Source organism: Apteryx rowi, unplaced genomic scaffold, assembly GCF_003343035.1.
Source record: "Apteryx rowi isolate R43461 unplaced genomic scaffold, aptRow1 scaffold_5, whole genome shotgun sequence".
In the NCBI taxonomy this organism is placed as follows: Eukaryota; Metazoa; Chordata; class Aves; order Apterygiformes; family Apterygidae; genus Apteryx; species Apteryx rowi.
Genome location: NW_020450760.1, coordinates 2,846,143 through 2,865,891, shown reverse-complemented (window position 1 = coordinate 2,865,891; position 19,749 = coordinate 2,846,143). Strand labels below are relative to the sequence as shown.

The following is a 19,749-nucleotide window of genomic DNA, read 5'->3' as shown; positions in this document are numbered from 1 at the left end:
TGGGGAACTTTATTCGATGTGATTTTTTTTTTTTATTTAAATGAACTTCAACGGAATTATCTGTGGCATGACCTGCTACGCAGTGCAAGTAAGCATGGCAGCATAGAAGCACGAAATGAGTAGCAGCTTTTGCAGTGAAGTAAGCCTCACCTTAGCGTTGTGCTGGGGCTTACTTGTGAGATATTATTGGCTACCATTGTTCTCCACAGTACTTCCATAGATCTCTGAAGAACTGTTTCAAAACAGCCCAGCAAGTACTTACACACATTAAGAACGGTCAGATTTTTGTATTATCCATGAATAATACAAAGAGCAGTGGAAATTGTTGCTGCCAACTGCATTGAATCTCCGGCCTCATGTTTTAAGATACTTATGTGGGAATTGAGCAGTTCTGATGTACTGGTTTATAGTAACTTATCAGATGATTGTTTTCAGAGAGTCATCAGAAAAAATATATTTTTTTGAGGATGTAATGAATATTAGGTCATCCTTTTAGCTGTATCAGAAGGAACTATTCTAGATTTCCACAATGATCTCACTGATTACTACCACATACAGCACTAAGTAAAGTTTTTTCCATACATGAGCCTGTAAGAGTCAGTATTTCAAATACAGGATGTGTCATCAATGGATACAACTTTAAAGATTTAATAAAGATTTATTGCTGTATTCTGCCCCTAACTGAGCAGTGATACTGTAGCCAGGAGGGAAATCCACAGGACTTCCCTTTCTCTCTTTTCATTTTTCTCTTCTCCTCTTGCTCTCTTCCTTCTGCTGCTTTGCAAGAGGTGCACTCCTCGGTGGTGAAATGGTGAGAAATAGAAAATTCTAAGGAGGAAAGTGGAAACTGCAGATAAAACTATGGCTTTTTGGAGCCAGTGATGAAACTCCCATTGGCTACAGGAGGCCAAGTTCTCCTTATATCTTAAAAAATCTCTGCATGTTAGAAACACCAAACTACATGTAGGGAAAAAAGGGGCAATCATGGAAGGTAACAGTCCTAAAGGCCTTCGTCTGGGAAAGTCAGGGTTGCGTCAAGTAGGTATGCGATATAGGAGGTTTATTTTCCTTATTTACCTTTCACAGGCCCATGGGAAGCAGGGTCTTATTCTCCCAGAGGCCACAGACTGAAAACCAGTGCTCTCTAGTTCACAGACAAAGAGAGACTGCTTTAGAAAGCAATTTAAAACAGGAGCTTTACTCATTAACTTTTTCTGAGCCTTCTTGCTGTTGCCTATGTAAGAGCAGACTACCCAGCTAAATAAGGGTTCTGAAGCTGTGGGACCGTTGCCCTGTCCCTCAACCTCAGAAAAGGTGCTGTCAGAGAGATGTGTACTAGAAGCTTCGAGTATATCCACTGATTTCTCTTCTGAAAGAAGACAGAGATTGGAGCTGCATAACAAATGTGCTGAAGTGCTTTATCTTGCTTGGGCATCCCTGTTCCAGGTACCATGAGCATTTTCCTGGACTGATGCTATGCAGAACAATCCCGTTCATACGTATTGCCCTGGGCATGTTTTAATGAAAAAAAAAAAAAAAATCAAAACATCTCCACTCGTGTCTTTTATTAAGTAATGCAAAATACAGTATTAATTATGACACTGCATGCATTTCAGACAATATAAATGCAAGCCTACAGAAAATATGTGACAAAGAAACCCTCAATTACTTTTGAGGTAGTATACAAGGGAAAATAGGAAAGCAGAAACACAGTGGATTAAAAGAACAAAATATTGGTATCACTTTGTGCATACATTAGTCACTCATAAATACATTTGTAGGAAATAAGATACAATTCCATTCTCATTAAAAAATATACTTCTTCAAATTCACCATTCTTGTTTGTTCTGTTTTCACATGACATTTTATGGTATTTTATCAGGTGGATTTATTTTTTGTCACTGCCATCATGATTCTACCCTTTTCCTCCAAGAGTTTAGGCACAGATGGCCTCATGCACAAAAATAAATAAGAAACCTGCTTGAAGGGAAAAGAATTCTGCTCAAATAGCTGAGGATAGTCTAATAAATACCATTTTTTTATAAAAATATTTCAGGTTTATAAAAGAGGGGAGGGGACAGTCTCCCACGTGGAAAGGTTGTCAAGTGAAAAGTGCTGTATAACATTTTTTGAAGAGATTTTTCTTTTAAACATACAGTACCATTATGAATATATATTTTATAATCCTGTTTCTTAGAACCGTATTGTTCACTAGAAGTATCAAATTCTGTTTGTTTCCTTTTGTTTGTTTTCTTATTGCGGTTTTGGAAGCTGTCTAGTTTAGAAGGGTTCCATATAACTGTGCTTTTGTAAGGCTGTCCTTCCGAGTCAAACCAGTACTCCCAGTCCGTTGAAACTGCTGCTGTTTGCTGTGTATACCCGAATGGCTTCCTTGTTCCATGGAAGACTGGTGAATTTCTGATGCCTCCACTGAACTTTGATTGAGGGACTCGGCTGAGCTGTTGGGGCTCACGTCCACATATTCTCTTTTCAATACTGGGCTACTTTCGATGTTTTTACTACTGCATACCTGGATGGTGATCCTTTCATTTTTTTGGTCTCTTGATTCTTTTGTTTTGTAAGTGGGCACTTTGTCCTGTTTACAGCTAGTGCTGATGTCAATATTCAAGCCACTGTCTGTTCTCAGGAAGCAAGAATCCACAAGTCTGCTTTGGCAGATGTCATCTCCTTCTGAGCAGCTATCTGCTTTGTAACTAGCATAGATGGGGCTTGTTCGACTGTCTCCTTTTTTAATAGGGCTGCTGTAGTACTGCTCTGAAAAACTACAGGGTGATAGCCTGCCAGTGTTCCTGTAAGAGTATGCACCAATGTCCTCCACGCTCAATTGCCTCCATTGCCCAGGCAAGTCGTCTTCTGAGAGATGGGTACTCCTGCACTCATTTCTCATTTTCTGATTTGCTAAAGCCTGCTGCGGTGTTATGGCTGAGAAATGAAAAGGCTCGTTTGCATAAGGAGGCAGAGTCCTGGTAAAAGTGGGTGAGTTCTCGTTGTCATCAGCAAGCTCCATGTGCTGCACAGGTTTGGACTTGGCAAACCTAGGACTCCCCTGATGCTCATAACCTGCAGGTGACTTTCTTTCAAACAGTTCATCTCGATTGCTCATGTAGATCGCTTGCTGAGAGGCTGTCAGTGTGTTGGCTTGGGCGTTCTCCTTTTCCTCGGATGTAACACTGAAGCTGGAATAGGAGCTGGATGTTGGCAAAGAGGTAATGTACTCTGGGAAGGCTTCGTGAGAGAAGCTGGAATGGAAACCGTCTTCTTCTATGGTGCTGTCAGTGGAGTTCTGGGACCTGAGGAACCCCACGTCTTTCACTTGTGTGTCCACACTCTGTCTCCTCTCCCTCCTCCTTTCCTCAGGGCAGTAAAGGGCAGTATCACTACAGTAGATGTCTGACTTGTACTGGGGCCTTTGTCCGAGTTTTCCAGCAGAGTCCTGAAAATTAAGATTCCCTGCGGATGGGCTTGACAAATGTGAAGACAGGCTGTTTGGATCTGGTTTTTCCAATACTTTGGCAATGACGCAAGTGGGTATGGAATCAGCATAAGAAGTGTGGCACAAGGGAACAGAAAGGCTGCACCCATGTTTTTCCAGATGGATGCTGACTCTTTCCTGAAAGTCAGATGGCAACTGTAATATAAAGAGATAACAAAGGGGATAGGAGGAAAGGGTGCATGTCAATACTGGTATCTGATTGGACTTATGCAATGTTGATGGATGAGTGCAATTTATGACATTAGATGGTTCACTGTATACGGTTCTTTGACTAGTGCATTAATTCATTTAGCAATGGCTGCAATCTCTGTGCATTTCTGAAAATAAATGTAATCAAATGACTTTACTTAACATTTGGAAATCTTCATCTGCTCCCCCACATGGAAAATACTATGAAACTAAAAGGATTCCTTCCAAATTAATTCAAGCTGCATAGAAATGACCTAGAGAATGTAGTAAATAATAACCTTAAAAAGGCAGGTAGGGAAATATAGCCTACAGAAACACTTTGCAGACTGTATGCACGTGTGGTTTGCAGTTGGAACATGGGGCTGCTGAAGTCTCTGCTAGGGTGAGGAAAGATGAGGAAGGGTCAGATTATGTTCTGTTCTTCTGCCTTTCTGCCAGCTCCTCTTGCGTCCAACCCAGTGCCAAATTGGCTCCTGCTCTTCACTGTTGCATTTGATAAAAATGCTATTTGAAGAGGCTGGAAAGTTGGTTTCACTGCTGTTTGAAGCAGTGGTGCTGGTTGCTGTGTGAGAGGAGTGTTTCTCTGTGTTGGGGGAGAAGCAAATCAAACCAGCCATCTTGCCCCAGCCCTGAAACATTGCTTGTCAGATCAACAAACAGCCTCTCAACGTATTTCCCTCTTTCAGCAGCCGCTAGCTGACTGCTTTTCTGGTTTCTTACTAAATTGACAGAAATAAGAGCTAAGACCTGAACCTACATTACAATTCCTATGGCAGACTACCCAAAATTAATCAATAAGTCTGCTGGGCATAAGAAATCATATAAATTTAGGATCAGCTCTGTGGACAGTGATTCCATCTGCTGTTTTGTCACATGGACCAGAGAGACTGAGAGACTACATTCATTGGTGTGGTTCAAAAGTCCTATTGGTAATACCAAGTACGCTTACCAGTCAAATGTAATCTGCCTTGCTCATTTCAAATTTCTATCAACGATCAGACAGGGATATACTGGAGGACTGTATAAGAGCTGTCTCACAGTTTTTCTTGCTGGAAATCAAAAGAACTCATGTTTGGGCTAGGTTTGTAACTTAGTTTATAACTGCGGTAGCTCCTTCGATATTCATTTTGATTTACACCACTTCAGAATTTTGCCATTGAATTCTCGGCTGAACTGATCTACTCACCAAAGTGAGTATGTTTTTACAACTAGAAATCAATTTTCTCTAGTCCTCTTTACCAAATAATGGGTGGTTACCATTACAGTGCTAGCAATCATACTTCCTCCCTAAGTTTGTTTCTCTGGGAGAGAATGGAATCCTACAACTACTGAAGCCTTCCTCTCTTTCTCTTAGGCAAGAGAAACTTAGGGGTGCCTACTGCTTATAATGATCTCACATCATACAACATTTGGAGTCTCTCTCTCTCTCTTTTTTTTTTTTTTTTTTTTTTTTTACTGGGAATTTTTTGCAGTGGGATTACTCCCCAAAATTCAATGCATTCAAAATATAGCATGTTGGGAAATGGCATTCCTGTTAGTGTGGAGTAGGATGAATGTTCTTGCAACCAGCAGACCTTCTATGATATTTTGGATTAATCATTTTGTTGTTAATTAGCTCATACATCTTCCACTGGAAATAAAGAGTACAATATTGCCAATCTGCTGGCAGACAGCAATATTAGTCATAGTAAGCAGCGATGCAACAAAGATTGAATAAACAGGCTGCAAAATAGGACTGCTGTAAATTGCTGTAAAGGTGTGGAAAAGAAATACAGATCATTTGACCCGAAACTGCTGTGTAGGGTAGCTGTTATTTTAGCATACCATTACACTGCTATTTGATCTATTTTATATGCATTATTTAGATTATGAAATGTGTTAAGAAAAAGAACATTCTTTTTCTGGTATAATGCTGCATACTGGAATTACTAAAGTGATATTGTTGTCATGGATAATATATAATCCATTGTCAAGCAACATTTGTATTTGTAAGGAGTTCATTGCCTGTGACAGTACATTCAGACTTGCTAAATTAATAGATGCTTGCAGTTATGAGTGGAGAGTTTGCCTATTTGATCGACTGTATGACAGCCTGTGAGAAACAGAGGGGAGATCCCAATCTGTGATATTTTTTTGTAAGTGGTTTCTAAGCGTATTTAAGATCCTAATTCTTGCTAATGGATATGGTGCTTTCAGATATGAGTAATGTCATGATGATTCCTGGACATGGATCGCTAATGAAAGTTAGTTACTGGGGTGGGGGGAGCAGGATCAAGATATTGGTTAATGTGGAAGGTCTATCTCAATTCTGGGAAATAACTTCCCCATTTGACAGAATGGTGTTGATTTACCCTTATTTATCAGAGTTATTTAGTGCCATTAAACAGTTTACTGGCTTAGAAATAGTTTATGCATTTCACATTGTTTTGCATTATCCTAATAGCACTAAACTGACAAGACGGATAAAGGGAAGGCTTTTGTTTAGTATTAGTGACCTTCACTGTAGCAATACACATCTGGAAAGCGCTACTGCTTTGTGCAGAGGCTTGCTTCCCAAAAGACAGCCTTGTTCACTAAGATAATATTTGCCTGTCTTTTAAGGAGTCTGTTTCTCAAACCTAGTTTCCTTGGAAGGCATGATTATTAAAGTTTACACCTTGGAAATCATTCATCCAGTGCTCTGGTTGCTTTAGAAAAATATATATTTTCTGTCAGTCTATTTTAAAATTCAGGTTTGTAAATTAGTTGGCCTGGAAAATAGCTTTGAGAAGAAAATTGATTAGATCAACATCTCTGATGCCTGCAGGTTGTCATTGTTCCCCCTGCCAACATTTTGCAGTCTAGAGTTCTCAGCACTTTGATTTTGCAAAAACCTTTGTTTTTCAGCATGATCAGTGCAGGCTAATTCTATTGAATAGCAGAGTTTTTGGAAAAGAGTACCACCAAGTTCCATCACTAGCTGTGATTTTGTTAACGGCTCCCTCAGCTACATAGAAGACCAAGAGGTGTACAACCACCCTCCCGCTGTTGCTTAAAGTGGGGGGGGGCAATCAAAGCCTTAAGGGCCAACAAGTTCTGTATATATGTAGAATAGTCTGTTTTCCATGAAACATTTGTTTCTTCAAAGAATTATCAAGTTTGGTTACATTACCTCAGAAAGCTTATGTGCCCTGTCGTAATTCTTGCTGCACTGGAGCAACTGAGCAGCTAAATTGCAGTCCTTCCTATAGAGCTCCTAAAAAAAAATAAAATAAAATAACAAAAAATACTCTGTTTTTTAAAGTTTACATCTAGCCTGTGGCTTTCAGCCTTTCTCCCATTCCTGGGCAATCTTTTAAAAATTGACTTTGGGAAAGTTTGGAGCATACTTGAATTTTTAAATTCATTAAGATTTTCCACATCTTGCATGCTCTGGGGATTTTTGCCACTTGGCTCTGTAAGAGTGGATAAACAAAAGTATCAGATAAAAAATTTTGAGAACTGTTACTTCATAACGTTAATCTGCATTTCATAAGACAGATACTTACCGCTAGGAACTGGACTTTATACTGTTAACATGCATGGAACTATGAAGGTTAAAATAAACACGAACTTTTAAGCAAGAAGAAAATTTAAGAAAAACAATATTTACTGAACATCACCTGGATCAGCAAGGGGATACTACTTTTGAAAATGCTGAAATAATCTCATGAGACTGTGGGAGAAATTCATTGCAGACATATTTTGTATTTTTAAAAAAATGTCCTTTGCTTCTTTATGAAATTTTTTGATGATTCTTGGCTCCTCTCATATTTTGCAGAAGGTAACTCTATGCATAATAAATTTCACTGTGAATATTTGATACCACAGAAAAGGATATTTTTACTGGATAAGAAATTATCATGAGAATTTCACATAGGGGAAAAAGAGAATCTAAAACAAGATGGTTATACTATTTTTGTGCTGAATGGCTCCCACAGCCTATTTAATGGGAAAACTCAGTACAGAAATTTGCCCTCAACTCCATATTTCATCTTAATTTAATTTGACACTGTATCCTCCAGTCACTATCTTTGGGTTTCTGGAGGTAAGAGTTATGTGTTGTTTCTCCTGATCAAGGTGCCATTAAAAAACAAAATTGGCTTCAGAAGCTGGTTTTATAGGTGAGCACAGATGACATACACAAAGCATAAAAACACCATGGACAACAGGCTATGTTCACCTGTAAAATGTTTATAGAGGAAAGAATGTTGAACAGTGAAATGATTGGAATTTTCACTGGTGCTAATGTTATCATTTCATTGCATGAAGATTTTTAATGCTCCACTTTTTCCTTTAGAAAGTGTTAAATTTTCTGTGAAAAGGAAAGGTGGAAATTCGTCTGTTTTGAAACAGCATTTTAAAGGTGTTCTGTAACAACAGGCTCAACGAGATCCTCCTGGGATTAGTTTGCTGTGAGGCATGTGAGGAGCAAATGTATATTTCTTATGGCCGTTAGGTGATTTATATCTTTATATTCAAGTGCCTTTAGATACTCTTGGGCTTTTTTTATGTGTGTGTGAGCTTTATATATGCCCCTTTCTGCCTTAAATGTGATGAGGAAACAGGTTTCATTCATGTAGATGTTGAATTTTATATTGGTACACACTATCTTTATTCCTGAAAACAGATGCCAGCAGTAGAAATCCAAACATCCAATTTAAAAGCAAAATCTGTGGCATGTACATGCGATTCTGGCACATTACATGCACACTGTGCACTTAATATATTGCTGCACAATGTATAGCACAGACAAGTATTGCAAATCCCTCCTGGCATTACTAGGCACACGAGAATGAAATCATTCCAGAAACTAACCCTGTCTTTAAAAGCTGTGAGGTTCTGTTTCTGTGAAGTGGTTGTCATGGAGAGTGCAAAAAGCATTTCTCACACTTTATTTTTAGCAGCTTTAAAAATTACTACAAAAAACTACATGCAGGTTGAATGTGCCACATGTACTTTGTTCTCAGCATTGATGGGACATGCCATGTGACTGGAGTGAATTTTTGTCCTTTAATATTAATCTGAATGGAAACTAGCCACATGTGTGGCAACCGGAATAATAATTGGCAATTATGCCTAAAAGCATTTTCCATGGTCTTACACATGTTTTTGCATCAAAAGCATCATTTCATGTCTGTCAGTGGAATAAGGGGAAATAATATCCAGGGAAGAAATACTCGTGAGACAAAAACATGTTCTCCCCAGGGTGGGATTCTTCAGTTTAATGTCATCTTTAGTTATTATGTATAATATTAAAGGATTGTTTCATAGTCCTTTATTTAAAAAATTGGCCACTTTTAACCTTTACTTTCATTTGTGAAGCTACATAATTAAAGGTAGGATTTTGCCTGTGAATTAGCCTCAAGTATGAAGAAGGGCTACTCTTATCTGAGGCTTCTAGACCATAACATAATGTTCATAGTAATTCAGAAAAATTCTGATATCTTGGAAGAAGAGTACTCTCTATTCCAGTTCAGTCTAAGCTGCCTTTTTAAAACTATCAACAATGAAAACATTTCTTTGTATGTGGGCTCAAAGCTGACTCCATGTAGTAGTGGAAGTACAAGAACATTTACTGGGAGAGATTTTTTTTATAAATCTGAAATAACTCCATTGATTTCAACTGAATTACTCTGGATTTATACCTGTGCTTTTAAAAACCTAAATTTAGCCCATTGCATTTACCAAGTTCCTTTTAATTATAGATATTAGAGTTATGAAATAACTGCTGTTTCAAAACAATTTCTGTAGAAATATAGGGCCAGATTGTGAACTCTCTGTTACCTTTGGAAAGCTGTTAATCACATATGCATTCCTGTCCACATCAACAGGTGTATTCATGGGATCAGATGCTCCCTGCTATGATTAAGAGTTTATATGGAATATGGAAGGATTGCATGTGAGATGCTAAAGAAAAAGTATCAACATAAACATATCTTGTGTAGATGAAATTTTTTCTAAGTGTCGAAGGAATGGTATAATAACGAACCCCTCCCACCCCCCTTCTTTGCTGTCTTCTTTAGTTTGTCCCACGGAATGAGCTTGTTTGCTAGTTGCAGAACACTTGGCGGTTTTCAGCCGTGTTTAGTGAGATGCAGGCTGACAACTGCAAAGAATATTCCCTGTTTCGATCCATGCAGATCTAGGTGAAGAATTGCACGTGAACCATAGCTGAGGAAAATCTAGCTCTCGCTTCCTTCAATAGCCTGAGTGACCAGGTTGGGTCAGTTCTGCCTTCTCCTAGCAGAGCTTGCTTGTGCTGGGCAACCCCTTCCAGGGAGCAAAGCCTGAAAGATGGGATGAGCTGTGGGAAATGGAAGGCTCTACCATGTGCTTATAATCCTCATTATGAATCCTCCCTGCTTGGGTGTGTGCACTCAGTAGCTCTGAGCATGGGCTTCTGTCAGTCTGCTCTACTTATGACAAATTCAATGGAGGGATATCACCATTTCCTGGAATATTTTTTCCTCATTAATTTTAGGTTAGACATAAGGGAGAAAAAAAAATCAATAAAAAGTCTCACCCCGACCCCATGACTTAAGGAGAGCTGAAATTCCAGATTAATGGGAAGCATCAAACATAACTTAATTGCAGAGGTGGCAGGTTATCTTTTATGTAAACAATAAGAAATTATTCTAATTACATAGGAAATGCATAGCCTAATTTATTTCTGAGTATAACCTCAAGATGTATCCATAATTAAATACTTACATTGTCTTCTGACAACTTATCTATTGTCACCTTGGCCTCTATTAAGTGATTATTGAGTGCAATTATTTCATGGCTCAAAGCCCGTTTTTCCTCTTCATAATGTTGACCCTGTGTAGAAAATGAAGTAAGTCAGTACTTTTTCTACTGTCAGAATATTTCAGAAAAATTTCCAAAGCTTGATGTCATTCTCAAATGCAGAGAAAAGCACAACAAATCAATATTTCCTTTTTTTCCCTAATTTTTTGCTATTTTCACTCAGCAGGTGAGGCAATGTACTTTGAAAATGTGGAGGTCAAACTGAGCTCACATTTAGAAACTTACTCAAAAAGCTCTAGCTAGCATGTGAAAAAGCATTGTACTGAACAACAGCTATTCCTCATTTGTTACAGGATAGGGTTTCTAACCTGGAAGGGACCTGGGCTTCTCTTGGCTTTTGCTACAAGAATGTTCCAATTATGCCATTAGTTCCCATTCTCATCAGGGAGGAAGAACAATATTTAACAAGGAAAGTAGCTGTGTCTGAGCCAATTTCTTTTAGCTGTTGACTGTGCTGGCTGCTTTAGAAGCCCTGAATGAGGTTGTTCATTTCTCAAGATGAATATTTGCCTAATTGTGGGGTTAACATGTGCTAGCAGAATGTGACCCACTGTGGGATAATAGAAAAATAATCTGATTCAAAACTTCTTTCTGCCCACTAATGTAATCTTGTTTTACCAGTAGGCTGTAACTCTTTATTATAAATGCAAAGAAATCAGCAGGAAAAGTAAAGTGCCACTGGCCCTTCCCATATTGTGTCCCATTTTCATATTGCAGTGTTTACTGTCCGCCTCATATACCAAAAATTATTTTGCAATGATCACTTATAGCCCTGCCTCCAGCCTTCCATTAGTATTAAAAAGAGCATGTGTGTTGTGGCAGCATCCGAACGTGCTAGCTGAGATCAAGGCATCTTCCTCGTGCTCAATGCTGTTCAAGACCAGAATGAAAGGAGTTCTGCCAATTATCCACAGGGACCTTTTAGAAAGCAGCGTTGCAAATGAGAATAGAAAGTAGGGTAAACCCTAACATATGTCTATTTTATTTTGCAAACTTATTCCAGCGACAAGTTCACAATCCCCCTTTCCATTCTAGAATTGTTAAAGTAATTTGTGAAAGATTTTCTTCAGCAGGCTGATCATATTAGCTACTGAAACTTCCCAAATGCCATATTGTCAGGGTCACAGAGAAATATTGCACCAACACACGCTTGATGTTGTCAGTTAATTGACAGCAATGGGAGTTGTATGTCCTGAAGTCCGAACAAATATCAGGGTTAATTATCCAGCTGCAAAGCACCAGGCTATATTAAAAAAGGGTGATTACGTTGGAAGTGGCAATTCTTATCTTAAGTTGCTGTTTAAAGAAAAACACATTCTAAAATGGAATAAGTAAATCCCCAGCTTGCTTTGTAGCATCAATATGATTGAGGTGTCTTTGTCACCGTCTGGCCTGGCCCTATTTTAATGTCTGCTTTTCTTTGGACTGGCTTCTCCCTGCTGTTCCAAGGATGTCCTCCTGCAGGCCCAACTGTGGCTGGAGGCAGGTTCGGGCTCGGCAGCTCTGCTGTTTTCGTCCTCATCGCTTGGGTTGCCAGTGCTCCTGCTAGCTGCTTGGAGACTATTTTATGGAAAGCTGAAGTGTAGTTTTGAAAAGCACCTTGGGTCTGAAGGAGTTCCAACCTCACCAGTTTTAACAAGGCGCAGAATCTAAGCGGCTATGTTTTTTAATTAGGTAGATCAGCGTGGATTTATATGAGGCCCTTAACTCTCATTGATTTTAATGGGCACTAAGCAGCTAGGCACTTTGTAATCCTCCTGGACATCTGTGCACTTCTAGAAATCTGCCTCCTTTGAGAGTATGACTGAAGATTACATTTTCAAAGGTGTTTAGCTGTGTAATGAGGTAGACAAGTGCTATATTGGTATCTCCAGCCACCTAAATACTTGGGAAAAATCTGTCCCTTCAGGTTTCTAAGTCACTTTGTGCTTTTGAAGGATTCAGGTCCACTGTGTACAAACTTAATCTTCCAAATAACTGTTGTATTGAGGATTTTATCAAACTTTGTATGACAAGCTGCAGTCAATGCCAGCACAGCTGATTTGTTGGACTCCCCTTTGCCTTGAGTCCTTCTGATTTCAACAAGTTTTGCTCATGTATAACCAAATTGAACTTGGTTCAATATATTTTGCAGTTCAGGAGAGTTTGTCTGATCTAGGATTTATAGACTTCAGCACAGAGCAGAACTTGTAAAAGGGCAGCAGATTCAGGCTTAGGAAGCAGTACCTTCCATTACTTTGAGTAATACTGAATCTGACTGAATTATGCTTTCATTTTATTTCAGTTACTGATAGCTTTTGGGGTGACATTGTTCAGACTCGGTGCCTGACCAAATATGATTAAAAAAGTAGGTGGTTGAACTGTCAGATTCACCTTGATTCAAGTTTATCTTTAATGGGTCAGCAGATAGACATTGAAGTCGCAGCCATCTCAGCAGTGCTGTGGCAGAGGGGGCAGGAGAAAGAAAGGCCAGTCCTCTCTGCAAGTGTATGCTGACATCCTTCTCTTGAAATCACCATTAGTGACATGAGCCGAGTGTGTGCCCAACTGTGGCAAAACAGGGCAGCCTCAGGGCCAACAGGACACTGAAATGTTTCAATATATTGACCACATACTGTGGGTATACAGTGTACAGGGCTTTAGCCAGATTGTGGCACAGCAGTGGAAATAAGATGGCAGAGGTTTAACCATTTAACCCTTGGGGGAAGTAGTGCCCTTGGGAGAAATGGTGGAGGTAGCTCTTGATCACTGCATTAAAAGGGTTTCTGGTTACTTGGGGCTGCAACTTCGAGCTCTCCAGTTGCTGCCTGACAATCGTATTGCCGGAGTCAGTTAAAGCTGACAGAGATGAGGACAGAAGTCACAATACCAATGTCACGATTGAAGGTTACAAATAGAAAGGCTTATTTTATGTATAAACACCTACTGAAGGACTCTTCTTTGTTCTATTCTACAGCTTTTAGATGCTTGGCTCTTCCACGAGCCCAGTGATCTCTCTCCTCTCCTTTTGGCATTGCTTTCTGTTCTGCAGGTCTAACAACCTATTTCTCAAAAGCTAATAGTAGATTAAGTTAATTGGGTTAGTGATATGTCAATAGCTTGCAGCTAGGCTGAGGACTCCTGAAGCCCAATCCAAAATGCCACCGCTGTAGGGTGCAAAGGGTTGACCTGCTGGGTGAACTTCATTCAGAAATTTTTGTTGAATCAGCTCAAACCTGTCTTACCTTTCCCTCCTCACCCAGCACAAAGCCAACATAAAAGAATACAGCTCCATAGTATCTGACTAATTTGACAGAGCTGCAATCATGTGCCCACAACTGAGTCTGATCAAATTTGTACTGTAGGGTGACTCCAGCAGTGCACAGCTTCGGTATTAATGATTGAGGAACCAAGCACTAAGAGCCATTGTTCCTAGTCTGTATTTAGCCTGAGCCTTGCAGCTTCCTTCTGATGACGGAACAAGATATCTGCTCTTTCCAACAGGATCAAATGATATAATAGAGGCTGACTGTCTCTGTAACCTTGTGTTTCATATAATTTGTACCTATAACAGCTACATATTTTCACAGATCTATAAAAATATAAGATGGGACTTTCAAAGTATTTGGTATCATCTAGTCCCTGGACCTATTATCTGTGGTAAAAGTAGGGTGAAAAGAGCTTTGATAAACTCTTAAACTCTCACAAAAGAATAGATAAAAAGTGTACGTTGGAAAGTAACAAAAGCTGGATGAATGGATCCTCATGAGGCTTTCCTTGTGTATCAGTGGAGGAGTGAAGGCTTCTACTCTAGTCTTTTAGCATGGATCAGCCTAAAAGTTGGTTGTCCCTGTGGTAGTGTTTTAATCTCCCTGTGTAATGGCTCCAGCAGCTAGAGAGCATCCTACTGTAAAGTAGTATCAACTTCAAACTCAAGGCTGCTCACTGGCTTCTTTGTTGTCCTGAGGGAGCTCTGAGATGTGTACCGACCTTTTGAAACCAATCTCAATTTTGCAAATAAGCAGTGCTGGCCTGTGGAAATGTCAGATTTACTTTGCCATGTTTGAAAAGGGCATTATTGTTCTTGATGTTCCTGTAAGAGGCTTTTCAATGCTACCATGATAATAATACAGTGTTAATAGTGGCCATGGAGGCAGGCCAGCAGCATTCCTCTGGAAATCACTCTTAATAAGTAGAACTTCAATGACAGAGAAAGAGAGAGAGACGAGATGGTTACAAATACCACCCAAGTGGCGTTTTTATCCCATCCTGAACGCCTGGACAGAGGTTTATTGTAATGCTTATTGACATGGAATGCAACAGAACTCTGCTCCTTTGACTACTGGGCACTTCCAGGAGGAAGAAAGTGCAGAGGAAAAATTCCCCACCTTTCTGGACCAGTATAACACTATTAGTGCATTCCTCACAGAACCCCAGTCATATTAGTATTAATATATTAAATACTAGTAGGTGCTGTAAGGCATCTGTGAACTAACTGCAATGCATTTACTGTTATTCTGTGGACAGTAGTTGGGGAACAAGTGCTTCTGGGGATACATTTTCAAAACAAGATCTCTGTGTTTTATAGTGGTATTTTATAATCCTATTGAAATCATGCTATGAAGGATAAAAGAGGGATAAAATTTGTTCTGTAACAAATTATGGCTGCTACACCTGACTCGACTGCTGTGACAACTGGTTTACAGCTATTGGGACTGTTATGATATTTGTATTTTATTTAATATCTTCTTTAAATTAGTCGGTTATTAGCAAATACTGACATCTACTATAGAAGCAGATGCTTTCTATTGTCATGCAAAAGAAGATTTAATATATAATTAATATATCTTAGATTCTAATAAAATAGGGAATAAATATGCATTGCATATGGCATAAGTTCACTTATGTTTCTCCCTGGTATACTGCCAAGACTTCAAAGAAACTCCAGTTTAGATTTGGTACATGTGAATGCATGTCTTCTGGAGTCAGTGGAACAGCATCTCATTATCACTAATCATTACACTAATAATGAGGGATGAGGGAGCATCTATCACAAAGAAAGGGCACCCGGATGCTCTGTGCGTTCTCAGTGATTGTTCAGTGTAATATTTCAATGCTGAGTGAGGACAAATTTGTTTTATAGCATCTGTCAGCACATTTCACACCATGGTGAGCTAAGGATAAAGGCACTCATCACTTGGGGAATGGAAGGCTGGGAGAGTACACAATACTCTCTCCTACCAGGGGTGGAAACCTTTCACTGCGGCAGAGCATAATAGTGTAGCTTAGCTCAAGCTTGTGTGCTCTCTTATTCCCATCCAGGTGTGTCATGATCTCTGCTGAGCACGGCACTATTTTGAAATACGGTGTGTGAACCAAGGGACCTCTTAGCTTGCCGAGAGGTGGAGGGGGTGAGTAGGCCAGGGGCATATCCTGCAACGTAAACAAAACAAGAACGAGAAAACTTGTGGTGGAAATAAAACCTTTTTTCTATTGTAACTCTTTAAGTTAACAGCTGTTCTATTTACAATACTTCCCCACAGACCACATGCATAACATATGTTTTAGCAATTGGCTCATAAAAAGGCAAAATATGGTTTAGATTTGCAGATATTACTGGGTATTCTGTGCAGTAATTCATTATTTTAAGCATTACGGTATGTTAGTTTCTGCTTTGCAGCTCTTCACACTATTATGACAGATTTTTAAAAAGCTCTACTACGTGTTTGTGTGCGTGCGTGTTTATGGATGCTTTGAAGCTATGTGAGTTAAGAGCCTAGATAACCATAGCTAGGCTCATGCTCACATGCACCCATGGGCAGAAACTGTAACAAAAGCACACCGAACTGACAGTGAAAACAACAAAGAAAAATAAGGAAAGAGACTTCAATAAATAATGAAACTGTGCCATTTGATACCTTTTTGACATGATCCTTGGAGTGTAGGATTTGGTGCTGATCATTGCTTAGCAGTGCCATTCAATAGGCATTGCATTTTTGGTCTTACTTCTTTGTATACCAACTTTATTTTGGATTTACAGCAAAATAGGTATCTAAAGGAGATATTCACTTAGAGACTCATTGAACCCACAAGTCTGTTTAAGAATGCGTATCTTTACAGGCAGCTAGAGAAAAAGAGCCAAACATTTTGCTAATTTATTAGGTAATTCTCTGTCAAGTTACAAACAAAATTGCAGGACCTGTAGGGACTAGTGCACAGTCTGTGGCAGCATCCTGCTTGCACTTTATGATGTACCGCTGTCTCATCTTGGCTTCCCACTGCAGTAATCCCCACGACACTCATCCTTGTCTCAACATCTCTTCATAATGCTAATAAAGCCTGGCTTTCAGGAATGCCATTACATTATGGTAAGAAGTAATGACTAATTCATTATATTTATTCTATGGTTTATTAGATATTTATTTAAAGTAATTTTCCGTTTCCAAGCTGCCAAGGCCACAGGCAAGGCTACAGCCTTCAGAGATAAATTTATGGCATTAAGGATTTTAAAATACTCACTGTTCTGGGAGGGTCAGAGAAGATATGCAGTTGATGTGTCTTGTGCCTGAGGCCTTACCTATTGCAAAAACCTATGTGGTGTTGGAGTTCTTCCACTTAAAGAAGACAGTGGCAAGAACATTATTCCAACATGGGAGGCCTTTTTTATGATGGACAAATGCGAAAAGGGAAATGACAGCTATATGGGGATTGGGTTTTCTGGGGGATAGACTAGATTGTCTGTTATTGCCATAGCTTAATTTTTCTGTTTTTCTGATTTTAACTAGGAGCTCATCAAAATAATTAGAATTATATGGTCATAGTGAAATGAATGAAATGAAGGTTTCAATTGAGCTATTGGTAGGTAACAATTCTTTTTCTCTTTGGCATGTTTTTTGTTATATGAATGGGTAGAAAAGGAGAAGTGCTATTACTCCAGACCACACAAGGTGGGCTCATCAGGCTTGCAGCTTGAATCTGTCGCTCTAGTGACTGATCATTTGATGCTCAAACTTTCCAGCCACACAGGTTCATCTGTGAAAATGGAGAAATTACTAGAGACAGGATATTGCTTAGACTCTCTTAAATGGACTGGGAAGAGAAAGATGCATTAGTTTCTCTGGATGAAGAAGTAAAGTGGCCTAGGAAGGAAAGCAAGAAATTCTAAACTTTGGAACCTTTATTCATTCATATTAGTTGCAGATGATATTAATATACAAATACATTCTAATTAGCGTTGACTGCATAAGCAAGAGCAATTTCCTAACTAAGCTAAACAAAACTAAAGCTAGACTATTTGCAGTATTTTGCTCTTTAACACTTTGTTCTGCTCTAGGAATTTTTGGATTCACATTTCCTGCCACCTTTTGGCATCTTTCATTTTACTTTACCTACCTGATTATCAAGAAAACTCCCCTCCCCCTGTAATTGCTGCCTTAAAATAACTATTTAGCTAAATGCTCTCTCCTGGGAGTTAATATATTTCTCTCTCAGAAAAGTTTGCTCTGATTGATCTCACTCCCATGGAAAGGCTGAATTTTCCTCCCTCGATTTGTACTTGAACTCAAGCATGCAAGACCTCTTCTTGTAGTAAAGATCCCAGCCCAAGCTTGCTCCCCGGTGCCTGGCCAGCCCCGAGCACAGCCGCAGCAGGCCGCTAGCCAGCTGCTCCACTCTGCTCGGAGTGGCATGTGTCCTCTCAGAGAGGACTTCACACTGTTAGTCACAATATTGGTCTCACTGCTGTATTGTTGTTATACTATATTATTGTATACTGTATTATTGCTACTGCTATTGTTCTACCTAAATTCACAGTTAGGACTCTTCCTTTTGTTGAAATGGATTCTTATAAACATGTCCATCTTCAGAGTGCATATGTCTTTATATTCTGCTGTTCTCATCTCTTAAATGTATTTAATATACATTGAAACATCAGATGGGATATTGATTGGAAAGATTTGACAACAAGGTGAAAAATTCAGAAGTGTAGTACAGGGAGCAGACATAATGCACTTGTGTGCCTTTTCTGTGTGAATTAGCTCCTCCAGTTTTACTAAAAAATATCTGTTATTCACTTAAATAGCATTATCCAACATGAGATTGTAAAGATTTTGAGTTTTTTTTTCAACCTACCCAAGCTCCTTGAGAGCATTGTGAGAAAATCCCCATAAGCTGTTTTTTAAGGCAGAGCAGGAGAAGTTTATTAAAGCAAAATGCTCTGTTCAAATCTCCAGCCCCTCAGACCCTGCTAAACATAGCATCTTTTTGGCAGCATCCCAATTCAAACTGCCAGACCCAAGTATAATGACTATATTAAATAACTAGTGTGGAAAAAAAAGTCTAAAAAAGAAAAGAATCATTATGTAAATCACTTGAACAAAGAAAGAATTTTGCTTTCAACCCTGCTAATACATTGCTTGAATCTCAGCTGCCTCCTAATTCAGAATTGTAGAATTATTTTTGTTGTTGTTGTGCTTTTTTGTGGGGGTTTAGTTGTAGTCCCTTGGAACTGCTGAGAAACTGTGGATGGAGGGACAGACCGGAACATGCTAGAGAACCAAAGCTAGGTTTACTGCATCATTGTGGTCACATGAGACTGCAAGATACAGTCAAATTTTATCCTCCTTTCAAGGCCATTGTTTTTGCTAACTGCTATTTTGGGAGTAAATTCTGCTCATCAAAAGGAGAGGCTGCAGAATGGATCACTTAATAGATTAAGCTTTACTATAAAGGAAATGAAACATTTCTTCCCCATTTGACTGCTGGGATCAAATCCAAAGAAAAGAAAATATGGATATATTTTTATGAAAGGATTTGCTCTACAAGCAGGCAGGAAACTCGCTGCTTTGTATTCTTTACATTGCTGTTCAGGGTAGTTACTTGAGCTGTTGTCTCTAGACTTTGTGTAGATGAGAGAGATTGTTGGGTTTGGTCAAAGGAAATGTAATATTTCTTCTGTTTCTTAGGGGAATTGCCATATGGATTGATTGTTTTACTTAAATCAGTTCCACTGTCCTCTGCGCCGTTTCAGAGCTATGTTAGACTTTCATTTGCCATCTTAGTTCCAGTGCATTATACTGTAGCTCCACTGTCCTTTTCTCAATGGTAAATCTGGTCTAAAAGGTCTTTGCTGCCACGCTGCAGTTCACTGCCCCACCAGTTGCGCTTGTACAACTCTTTGTGGCCATGCTGTAAACCAGACTGGTGAAAAATAACCCTTCAAAATGAAAATAACTTCTATT

The 19,749-nt window shown here is 39.1% G+C and overlaps 1 protein-coding gene across 1 annotated transcript in view; it reads right to left on the bottom strand.

The window, feature by feature from the left end:
* Positions 1–2,275: 2,275 nt before the first annotated feature.
* The window catches only part of BEGAIN (brain enriched guanylate kinase associated), a 78,072-nt gene continuing 60,598 nt past the window's right edge, over positions 2,276–19,749 (bottom strand). Inside the window, exons 6-8 of the mRNA XM_026079446.1 lie at positions 10,436–10,543; positions 6,855–6,938; positions 2,276–3,649 (exon numbers count right to left, since the gene is read on the bottom strand). Of these exons, the coding sequence (XP_025935231.1) occupies positions 2,276–3,649; positions 6,855–6,938; positions 10,436–10,543 (1,566 nt within the window). The remainder of the gene's footprint in view (positions 3,650–6,854; positions 6,939–10,435; positions 10,544–19,749) is intronic.